A 12,067-nucleotide genomic window follows, 5' to 3' on the forward strand; every position below is an offset into this window, starting at 1 on the left:
CCTAGATGAACACTGCTCATACACAAGCAATCTAGGAGCATGCTCACAACCCATGTTTGCAAGAGCGTATGCACACAAATTCGCCTTACGATAAAAATGACAAATCTTCACGTCCCACACCATAGCAAGCAATCGGCGAATTTCTTGAATGAGACGCCAACCAACAATACAGATTGATATATGCTAAAGTTGTGGCATCCGAATGTTGTGCTCTGCCTGGGAGCGATTACTCGTCCTCCACATATTTCTATCTTGACAGAGTTTCTTCCTAGGTTAGTTTAATCTTTTTGACGCATCGAGTTACTAAAGACTTCCCTTTTGTGTAATTTTCTTCAATAAACTTTTTGTTTATGCGAATGCGAAGTACTTTTTTATAGTTTATTCGCCATATATCTTGCTCATAGTCACATAATACGCGGTTCGCGTCGGTACGCGGTACGGGTTCGGGTTCGCGGTACGCAACATGAGAAGAATTCGGTGCACATAGGGGTATAGAGCTTCGGTACGCGTCGGTTCGTAATACTAGTAAAAATATAAAGTATTTTTTAAAGATAGAAATATAGTGTAGCAGAAGGATAAAATTATAAGAGTTTTGGTTGTGGATAGAGGAGGAATCATAAGAAGCAGGAAAGGATAAATGGCTAGTTGCTGCTATTGTACAAAAGCCTACTGACTTGGCCTAAACCTTCTATACACCAATTCAAATTTACTTCCTTAGATTGAGATGAGACTTGATCACTAAAAATTGATCACACATAAGAAGCATTAACACCTGATCACATTCGACTAATACAATCCACACCATACCAAAACTTGCAGATTAAAACTTCAGACCCCATTGTTTACTATAAAAGTCTTTGAAGACAATGTGTTGGTTGGAGAAATTCTTGAAACAAAAGTATAAGAGCTTTGGTTGTTGTGGATAGAGGAGGAATCATGAGGTGTGCCCTTGTTGGAAGGAATTTGGTGCAGTTGGCTAAAAACATGGGCTGGTCTGGCAGATTTTAGTGAATGGTTGTGTTAAACATGTGGTGAGACTAATATTTGAAGTCCCACATCGGATATTTTGAAAACAAATGAGAGGACCACTGGCTATAAATTTATAGAGTAGACAGCAGAAGTGAAAGTACTAACAATGAGCTTGAGTATTTCTAATGTGGGTCCAGTGTTCCACTAATATGTATGTGCGTGTGGGTCCTGTTCAACTAATATTAAAGTGTTGAGCACTTCCCATTCCCATTGCAGTATTAATATATTTTTTTTACTATTAAAGTGTTGAGCACTTCCCATTGCAGTATTAATATATTATTTTTACTGGTAGTTGTTTTCCCTGTTTTGAGCTTCCTGTTTTGCTCAAAACAAATGAATTTAAGGCAGTTAAATTTTTCTTAACTGCTGGTATTTTTTGTTCGTTCTGGTTCGTTCAGTTAGACGAATTTTTGTACGAATTTGTCCGAACCAGTACACAAAAGTACCAGTGCGAACCGGTTTGCGGTTCTCGGTTCTCAGTTAAACCGGCGAATTATGTGACTATGGTGTGGATTGTATTAGTCGAATGTCATCTAGTGTTAATGCTTCTTATGTGTGATCAATTTTTAGTGATCAAGTCTCATCTCAATCTAAGGAAGTAAATTTGAATTGGTGTATAGAAGGTTTAGGCCAAGTCAGTAGGCTTTTGTACAATAGCAGCAACTAGCCATTTATCGTTTCCTGCTTCTCATGATTCCTCCTCTATCCACAACCAAAACTCTTATAATTTTATCCTTCTGCTACACTATATTTCTATCTTTAAAAAATACTTTATATTTTTACTAGTATTACGAACTGACGCGTACCGAAGCTCTATACCCCTATGTGCACCGAATTCTTCTCATGTCGCGTACCGCAAACCCGAACCCGTACCGCGTACCGACGCGAACCGCGTATTATGTGACTATGGTTAAAATTGATGGAGATGTTGCTTATATGGAAAAATGTCTAGATGAGTTTACTGTCAAAGAGTGGCTTGATGTGGAAGATATGTGAGGGTTAAGGTTACCTATCCTATTTAATTATGTAATAATAATTTCTTTTTACTTAACAGAGTTGGTTGATTGAATGGGAAAATAGTAGTGGCGATGATGGAAAGGAGAACTTGCTTCATTAAAGGTGATAGATGCACTAATAAATTTTCAGCACAAGCTTCCCTAAATGTTCATAATTGTATAATTTGTTGGTCAAACTGCCAAGTTAGATGCACTTATGAGTCTATTGATTTTGTTAACTTTTAGTTTTGATTGCAGGAACTGAGGAAAGTCAATGATCCTTTGCCATAGTCACCTAGATTGGTAATAATGGTTTGACTAGAAATGTTGCATCCTTAGCTGGATATCACAATTTACGTATGGTCTCTCTGCTACTTTATTGATTATTTGGATTATTGGTTAAGTTAGCTTTTCATTAAGTTTTCCTTATCTGATTCCATCTAAATAATTGATTGCTAACTATTTTATCGGTTTGTCTGTTTTGCTGTCTTTTTGTTTTGATTCTTTAACACTTCTTGGTACCTAATGCACTTTATTCAACCTTGAATACAATGCCAAATCTATGTTCCACCAGAGACATGTTGGTATAGTGAGCACAGATCTGTCAATTTTTACTATGACAGGCAGGTTTCCGTTTCACCAGGCATACATGATCACATCGATACTTGGAGTAAAATTAATGTGACTGGATCTTAATGTATTGTTGAAATTCATCGTCTCAATTATGAATGCTACTATTGGGAAAAACTGGTAGAGAGCTTACCAAATGACAATGTTGCTTCGTTAACTGGATCTACACAAGATAGATGCACTTATGGGTCTATTGAGAAGTTACATGTTAAGAATTATAAGAACTCGAATGTAATGTAGCTTTAGTTAATCCTTCACATAATTCCAGACAGAAACCAATTAGCTATTGAGTCTAAGTATCATGTTATAGCAGTAAAATGTAAATTTCTTCTATTTCTCAGTAATTTATCATCAAAGGCTTCTTGGATTTTCACCACCTTTTACTTGTTTTTTACCATATTTTATCCAATTGTATCCATCATCTGATCTTCTGCTGAAGCAAGTGGAACGAAACAATTGTGCAGAGGAACAAAGCAAACCCACCTGTAACAAACGGATATGGCGTAATGCACGAGAAGGAACTGGTATGGCAAACTGGGAAATTGGAACATACGATCATGGGGTCGCGCACACATGGAAAGTTACAGTGTCACCTGCAACAATGGTGTCACACACCCAGGGAAAGTTACATAATTACATTGTCACTCGCAGGATTGACGTCGAGGTTTAACTATACTGATAGAGTATAACTCCTTTGTTCTTATTTCCCTTCATTTTGTACAACCAAAATCCATAACACTTTTAATAATTTCTGCATACCTCCATTTTTGCTGGTATAACTTTTTCCTTTCTAATCTATAGTTTCATTGATACACAACAACAACAACAACAACGCCTTATCCCACTAAGTGGGGTCGGCTACATGGATCAAATGCCGCCATAATGTTCTATCAAAGACCATATTTGGATCCCCTTACTGTGCAAATAATAATAATAATAATAATTTTCCTTTTGGCCTAATACCCCCTTACTGTGCAAATTTACGCACAGGTTCATAATTTGAACATCAGTAGGCAACTGCAAGATTTGAATAGCCAAGTCTGGCATACTATCAAAAGTTTGAAAGAGAAATTAAAAGTTTTATTAATCACAAGGTTTAAAGATATTGTTAGATTATAATTGTCTATTAGAAAGTGCAATTGCTTTTTTCTCCCAATGAGGCTCGAACAAATTAAGATCACTCTTTTCATTGTGTTAAAGATAGTTTATATATTCCTCATAAAGACAATGTAGACATAATAGAATGTTGATCTCCACATTTTAGATGAGCATATATTATGGTAATTAGGGGAACAAATGGCCATGTTTAGATGTTTTCCACAAGTACTATAATTTTTATCTCAGTCGAGAAAGTCCTGTAAGACTAATCTGAACAAAAAAGACAAATACTTCAAATGATCTCATCTTCTCTTTTGTACAACTTTGTTACCTAATTTCGGTATCATTTTTATCCTAGAGAAACTAACATTTTCTTAAAAAAAGGAAAAATAATATCAGATATTATAATACTTCATTAATTAATTGTGTTATGGTTATCTGTGAACAAACTCACACACAACATCCATGTTAATAGCATAAAACAGCAAAGTATTTATGCTACAAATATGACTAATATGACTATATTCGAGTCTCCGGAATACTCATGTCTCCGGATCTGCAACATTGACGACGCCAAAGTCATTGTCATTGATCGGAACTGCATTTGCTCAAAGCTAATCTTTCAACCTGAATACAATAAACACCGCACTAAGACGGGAAATCAAAAACTCACCGCACAAAGACGGGAAATCAAAACATACAGAGTCGTTCAGAGACGACGAAATCACAAAAACAAACGAAAGAAAACAGAAAATATGTGAAATCACTTATTCAATTAAGATAGAAGGAAAAACAAACTCGGAGAGGTGATTTTTGGGTCAAAATTGACCTTAAATCACCCTTCTGACACGAAGAAGAAGAAAGATGTGACGGCTAGGGTTTGAGAAGGAGAACTTAGTTATCTATTGTTTGTTTATTACGTACTCCCTCCGGTCACATTTACAATGAAAAAACTATTTTTTAGGTTCATAATTAATGGATATAGTCACAATTATAGACCAAATACATTAGTTATGTACCTCAAAAGTTCTCTCAAAAAAAAAAAATGTACCTCAAAAGTTTTGTTTTGCTTATAAATATGACCGAAAGGAGTATTAAAAGACTAATTTAACATGGAATATCCTAGGGCTGGACAGATTGGGCCGACCCGTCCAAAACCGACCGACCCGCGAGCAAAAAATGAGCAATGGGCAGGCGGGTTACTGGTTCGGTTATATTGAATATCATGTTGTCTAACAGTTACACAATCGTAACTACTTTACACATTCACGACAAAAATTACTGTTGCCCAAAATAAAATAAAAACAACTATCTCATCCAAACACGCCCTTACTCTCACTTCTCTTCTCAGTCTCACTATCATCATTGATTACGCAACACCATCGCCGCCGTCCCCATTAACAAACCATACGGCCGTGGGCTGTCGCCACCAACCATCTCGGAAATCACAATGACTCCGTCACCGTCAGTCCCCTCGGTCCTCTTCGACGATCTCATCTTCGAGGTACTTTCGTATCTTCCTGTTAGATCTCTTCTTCGTTTCAGGTCTGTAAGTAAGTGTTGGAAAACCCTAATTTCCGACCCCACCTTTGTGAAATCGCACCTCCAGAAATCACAATCACAAACACGAAATTCACTCTTCCCAATAATCTTGCAGAACGTAAAACCTATTCCAGGAAGTTATTATAAATGGGAGGAGGTTTACAGCGTCATTCCATACCCTATAGATCGTTTGTTTGAAAACTGTTCATTCAACGTTTCCGACGATCCTTACTATCATCATTTGCGCAATAAAATATCTAAAAGAGACTCTCCAATAATTGGTTCAGTCAATGGATTGATTCTTTTGGCTGAGATGTGGGATAAATTTGAGTGTGAAGATTACTGGCTCCGTGTTTGGAACCCGGCAACCAGATCAATAACTGAATATTTTGGGTATTTTTCTGATTCTAGAAATGTCACATTCCACTTTGCCTTTGGATGTGATAATTCAACCGGAACTTATAAAGTGGTGGCGTACAGGTCCCATTACATTTACGATCAATTTTCAACAGAGGTGAGAGTTATCAACATGGGTGATGATGTTTGGAGAAACATTGAAAGTTTTCCGGTTATTCCTCTTCGATCGGACGATGGTGTGTATTTGAGTGGCGCTCTTAATTGGTTGGCTATTCGCAGCATGTACTTTTGGTATGATTGTGATGATATTACTGTTGAACAGTTTGCGATTGTTTCACTTGATTTGGAGACGGAGACATGCAATCAATACATTGTGCCTTATGGTTTTGATGAAGTGCCGCCGATAGAGCCAACTATTGGTGTATTGAGGGGCTGTCTTTGTTTTTCATATTCGTACAAGGAAACCGATTTTGTTATATGGGAGATGAAGGAATTTGGAGTTGAAGATTCTTGGACTCAACTCCTTAAAGTTAGTTACCATAATCTTCTGATAGATTATGACTTTATTGACACTTCGATAAAATTTCGTTTTCAATTGGCACCATTATTTCTTTCTGAAGATGGTGATACCCTAATACTTGAGAGCAATCAAGAATTGCAAACACTAATTCTCTACAGTAGGAGAGATAATAGAGTAGAGAGAGTAAAAATTATTGCAAGTAAAACTAATACCGATAATACAACCAGTGATCAAGTAGATTTGGACTATGCCAATGATTATGTTGAAAGCTTAGTTCCAATTTTTTGAAAGTAAGTTTCTCTTCCATCTTTTATGTGTTTGAATTTATGTTCATTATAATTGATTGTGTTATTATTCTTTTTTATGTTTGCTTAGGTTAATTGTATATTGAGCATGTGTCTTATATTGAGGAATTCTATATGGTTAGTATATAATAACTATGAACAAGATTTGTCAAAAAAAAAAAAAAAAACTATGAACAAATTGGTGTAGCTCTTTTCATATAATGTTTGATTTGTATAACATTGTTGTGGAGAGATTTTGGAGTTTCTCTTTTTTCTCAAGAACGTGATGTATTGATGTTTTCATGTTTAAAGATAGGAAAAGGGCACCACATCGTTTGAGAGATGGCCTGAATAGGTGTTTATAATTGGGGGCAATCTTCACCTCACAAGCATAATTTTTGTTGTTGTAGCCCACCTTCAGGCGGGGTCCAAGGTTTTCTCTTCCTATCATGGAAAAAGTCATTTGAGAGTTTTAAGGTTTTTACATATCAAACCCCCAGTAAAAAAGTGAGATGCCGAGTAAGGAGAGAGTTTACAGGAATGAACTGTAATTTGACTGATATATTATCATCACCAACAACATTGCACGAGAGAAGGCACAACTAGATTATGATATACATACCATCTCAACATTTAAGTTTTGTATAGTAAAGATTTTCTATTCGGGGTTCAGGATTTTTCCTTTTCTGATTTATTAGTTATTTGCAGTCATGGTTCTCCTCATATTGGCAGCAAGCCTAGAAGTCGAGGACTCTGTTTAATATGAAAATAAAATAATACTTATATCTTGCTAGTTTTTTAACAAGCTAAACTTTAAAGCCATCGAATTATTCGACATAGCATGTAAGCACTGGATGAGCCATATAAATGTTTCAAAAATGTAGAGCATTTCGAAATCATTTCTTCTTGCTTTTACTTTTTACACTTATTGTTAGTAAGTTGGTAATCTCTAAGTCAATCTTGTACATGCATTCTTACGCTTTCAATTTAAGCTCATGGATCTTAGGCATTTAAATGGTCTGATATGGAGGAAGTAATTTAGGTATGTATGAGATATTTGCTCTTCAACTGGTTTAGCTCAATGTTAGTCTATTTAACTAGGAATGAATGGAACATGAGACTCATAGTAGACAATGTGGTTTTGTTAATCGGTGTAAGAATTTCTCTCCGTAATGGGAACAGACTTAGGTGGCTTAACATACAATAAAGGAAATTCACAAATGAGATTTGTCTAACAATTCCTTGAAAGGATCATCTAAATGAACTGGTTAACTTCCTAAAACCCGTGTTTATTACCTATTTTCAAAATATTACTTTTTACTAGCTTAATTGTAAGTTATGGCCAAATGTTGATCACTACAAGAAATATGTTTGATCTGAAGATCGTGTTCATGTTGATGCTTGATAAGTGATTTGAGGCTGTGTGACATTTAACTATCTAAGAGTAAACTACGCTTTGTTTTTTTACCTTGCTTCTGAGTTATTGGATGTTCTAAACCATTTACACCTTTAAAAGGGTATTATACTATAAGCTAAATGTTCCTTCTTTAATTTTGAATTATCTAATAAATTGGTTTACTGGTTTCTCTACACTTTCTGCATATGTATGTATGCCTTTGTAACAGAAATGCCAATGTAACAATGAAACTTTCATATCCGTGTAACTTTAATTTATTTTTCCTCTCACAGCAAGTGCATGTATGCCAACTAGTCTTTGCCCCGTGCAACGCACGGGCAAAAAGTGGTATATTGTAGTACGTTGAATTGTTGACACTTAACACAATAGTTCAGTACCACATTAATGTCTTTTAATCATAAAATGAACAAAACAATGGCTCAAAACAATTATATAGATAAATAGAAGGAAAAAGTAATCAAAATAGGCCCTTGTAGACAATGCATTTGCTGGCCCTTCATAGCTCCAAAATTATCTGCAAAATAAATGAAAGATACATCTATTTAATTTGTATAGCTTGCATAATGATGAGTGAAACCTATAATATTCACATTTTAATAACTATATATTCATACCTTGTATGCCTGCAATCTACACCTTTTCAAATACTTCTGGATAATATATGCTTTTGATTCAAAATACACTATAAGGAGGAAGATTCCAAAAGCCTCCCGTGTTTGTTGGAGGCAAATTTTGAAATTATCCTAATGGATGGATAAACAAAGAGTGAGTATTAACTTAAATAATAATTTTGTTTATGTTTAAAAAGATAAATTAAAAAAAAAGTAAATGTTAAAAGAAATTGAGGTCCGGTTTGTTTACCCATAAGAACAATTTTTTAGAGAACCCATAAGAATAGTTGTTTCTCTAACATTACTACTGATTCAAACTACACTACGCGGAAGATGATTCCTTAAGTCTCCCGTGTTTCTTGGGGGGATATATTTTCGGATCTGAGTAAAAGATGGGATAGGGTTTAAAAATTAAAATTTTACCTTGGTTATTCTTCTTCCTCACTTTCATTTTCTCTTTCTCCATAGAGATTTGCATTGTGAATGAGTTTATTAGCAGATGAAGAACAAAAATGGTGAATTTTAGAGATTGACAGGAAAATGATGTGGGGGATTTTGAGAGTGAGACCCAAAAAGGGGGGAAAGAGATTGATTTTGAAGAGAGAGAATGGAGAGAAATATGGATCAGATTGTGATGAGAGAGAGAATAAAATAGAATGTGATAAATATTAGATTTTGATAGGAATAAGTGAGAAAAAGTAGAAAGGAAAAAAAAAAGGTTTAAGAGAATTTGAATTTTGAATTTTGAATTGAAGAGGGAAAATGAGAGGAAATGATATTTTAATGTTTGTGATTGATTGAATGTTTAAAATGGTAAAAATAAAAGTAGTATTTTAATGTGATGTGGCAAGAATGATGTGATTGATTGACACCTAGGATTAGGAGACTAAAAATTGTTCCCCATTTGTATATTATTAAGATTAAGATATGTACATTTTATACTCACTTAGCTTTTTAATCTTTTTTTTTCCCTGCTTTAATAACAGAGAAACTTTCATATCTGTGTACATACCACTGAAAATTAAAATGTGTTTTGATTGTATCATTTTTGAGTTCTTTTTTCGATACATCTTTGATTCTTCTGGTGTTAATATAGGTTGGACAACATGATCATGGAGACACCAAACTGCTCTGTCTGGATTAAAAGAAAAGGAAGCTGTAGTATAGTAGCTTTCATTCCTGGCATAATCAGGGAGGATGTATGGTAATGACTAATGAGCTAGACATGTTGAGTTTTGGGTGTTGATAATGCCTTATTATTTATTATTGACGTGTATAATACTTATCCTCACCAAAGATGATATATAACACTCTTGCTTGAAAAGATGATGGATTTAATATTATGTTTTTCTTTTGAAAAATTAACTATGATGTAATTGAGGAATTCTCATCAATTTGCATTTTACTTGGATTTCAATTTGCCAATTCTTTTGTTGATAAAATACAATCATAAAGTGCTTCAATCGCCTAAACTTGGATCTAGTCTTGATATTGAATCTCAGATGCACTACATGATCTAACATGATTTGGAAACCATCTAACATGATTTGGAAACCATATAATGAAAGAGCAAACCTATGAATTAAAATGAATCGTTGAAAAAGTCAAGTTCAAGAAATCACCACTAACTTGATGTTGCATAATAACTTATGAATAGTTTTAGGTTTTGATCTGTGCAGTGAGAACGGTTGAGTTGCAACGGTTATAGAGAATGCTCCGGTGATCGGTAACGGCTTCCGGTGCAGCGGCGAAGCGTCTTCTGCAATGGAACGAAAGGTGCATGTAGGCACGTTAGCACTCCGACGATCAAGTCAGTAATGTAACTGAGAGAAAAAGTCTAACAAGTGTTGTGAAAAGTGCTGTGTACCTTGAGGGTGAAGCAAGTTCACCCTTATATAGGCGCGCTCGTGACATAACCGTCTCCGGGTTATACGGCGTATGATTAGGAGCGGGGAAGGACACGTGTAGCGTGGTCCCAGCAAGGAGGTGTGCTACAGTGTGGCACGACGTATGCATGTTGGAGTGCTCCTTTGAGTGCGAAGCCTTAAAACGGCGTAATATTATGCATGTGTAGCCTGCGAGTGGTCCAGAGCAGGTTTATCTCCATTAAAAACTAAGTGTTGACCCCACAGAAGCTTATTATTGAATAATTTTACTCGTAAAGAATCAAATAGATAATACTGTATGAGAGTCCTTAAAAAAAAATATTACGTAATATAAATTATTCAATAATTATTTGGTCACATAAAAATGATATATTTTATGCTGTTAAAAATGAAAAGCTGAAACTATTATGTCGAACATCATGTTCAGGGTTCGAACCTTGACTATTCCACTTATGTGTGAATTTTCAATGATCATTGTCATTTCATTTATGTAATCAAAATGATATATTTTTTGTATAAATTTTATTGCATGTGACACATTGTTTAATCTATAAGCATTTAAAATAATAAAATATAATAAAAGTGGTTCAATTAAAAACTTTGGTAGTGTTCTTCCAACGAAAATGCTGATATTGCTAGGTTAATGTTCTGAGTGGGGTTTAAACCCCGCCTGTTTTACTTATGTGTAAGTTTTTAATGATTATTATTATTTTTTCTGTCTACGAATGTTTTTTTGGCGTGTTCATGTTTTACCAATGACTTTTATCTCTTATGCTTTTTACGGTGACTTTCATTATTCTCACACTAGCGGAAAGACGGGCACTATCGTGCCCGTCTGTCTGCTCTTTCTACTGCGCTAACACATGTGATTATTTTATTATGTTTGTTTGTATAATTTTGATTAAAATTTTTAAATTTTTAAATATTAATGAAAATTATTGATATATTGATTTATAAACAAAATATTGTCAAGGCATATAACAATTATTTATGAACTTTTGTCAAAAAAATTATTTATGAACTCAACATATTTCAGTTTGCTTGCGTATAAAATAATTATCCGTTATTGTTTATTCTAATAGTAATTAGTAACATCATAACATAAATGTATAAATGACATGTTATGTAAAAGAAACATTGTTATGATTGTGATAAAAGAATATCTTTAAAAACTACACTTTTCGTAAAATCTCCATCTTCTCCTTTCTATTTTCCCTTCTTTAATGAGAACTTTTGTTGAATTTTAAGAAACTCCTCTTGATAAAGCTACATATAATTTCTGCATATATATTCAGACATTGGGAATGGTCTGCCCTTGTGACTTATTTATAGTAATAACAAAACTTAGTCTAAAGAAAAACTATTTTCTACTAAGTACAAAGGGAAGTCCTGAACTCGCATTTACCTTTATTAAACATATAATGATTTTTATTTAATAATTAAATAAAAAAACCATGGTTCAATGTTCTTAATAAATTTGATCCAGAATCCTTAAAATTAGGCCATCTAAAATTAGGCCAGAATTCTTCGCACTAAATCAAAAAAATTATTTGATTGCTCTCTATGAATAATGCTCACAAACTTGCTAATAACTTAATAAATTTTTACGATGTGCCTTTATTTATTAGAGTGCAAATAACTTGCTAATAAAACTTTCTCTTTGAATACATACACTGTTTGGCCTAATTTTAGATTGCT

General features: G+C 34.3%; 1 protein-coding gene and 1 long non-coding RNA gene across 2 annotated transcripts; one reads left to right on the plus strand and one right to left on the minus strand.

Annotated features, from left to right (window-relative positions):
• The first annotated feature begins 4,943 nt into the window (after nucleotides 1-4,943).
• Nucleotides 4,944-9,848, plus strand: LOC146955114 (F-box/kelch-repeat protein At3g23880-like). Its single transcript, XM_085720104.1, has 2 exons — nucleotides 4,944-6,461; nucleotides 9,580-9,848. The coding sequence occupies exon 1, from the start codon at nucleotides 5,203-5,205 to the stop codon at nucleotides 6,457-6,459; it is 1,257 nt and encodes a 418-aa protein (XP_085576230.1). The 5' UTR covers nucleotides 4,944-5,202; the 3' UTR covers nucleotides 6,460-6,461; nucleotides 9,580-9,848.
• Nucleotides 8,084-9,044, minus strand: LOC146955115 (uncharacterized). Its single transcript, XR_015016217.1, has 3 exons — nucleotides 8,907-9,044; nucleotides 8,487-8,615; nucleotides 8,084-8,386 (listed from the first exon to the last, which is right to left on the minus strand). It is a non-coding gene; the product is annotated as an uncharacterized LOC146955115 (long non-coding RNA).
• Nucleotides 9,849-12,067: the final 2,219 nt, after the last annotated feature.

The sequence above is a fragment of the Medicago sativa genome, chromosome 1 (assembly GCF_051527215.1).
Source record: "Medicago sativa cultivar Bolivia chromosome 1, Bolivia_mono, whole genome shotgun sequence".
In the NCBI taxonomy this organism is placed as follows: Eukaryota; Viridiplantae; Streptophyta; class Magnoliopsida; order Fabales; family Fabaceae; genus Medicago; species Medicago sativa.

Excerpts from the sequence above, each read along its gene's own strand:
- LOC146955114 (XM_085720104.1), top strand. The coding sequence starts at position 5,203 with ATGACTCCGTCACCGTCAGTCCCCTCGGTCCTCTTCGACGATCTCATC.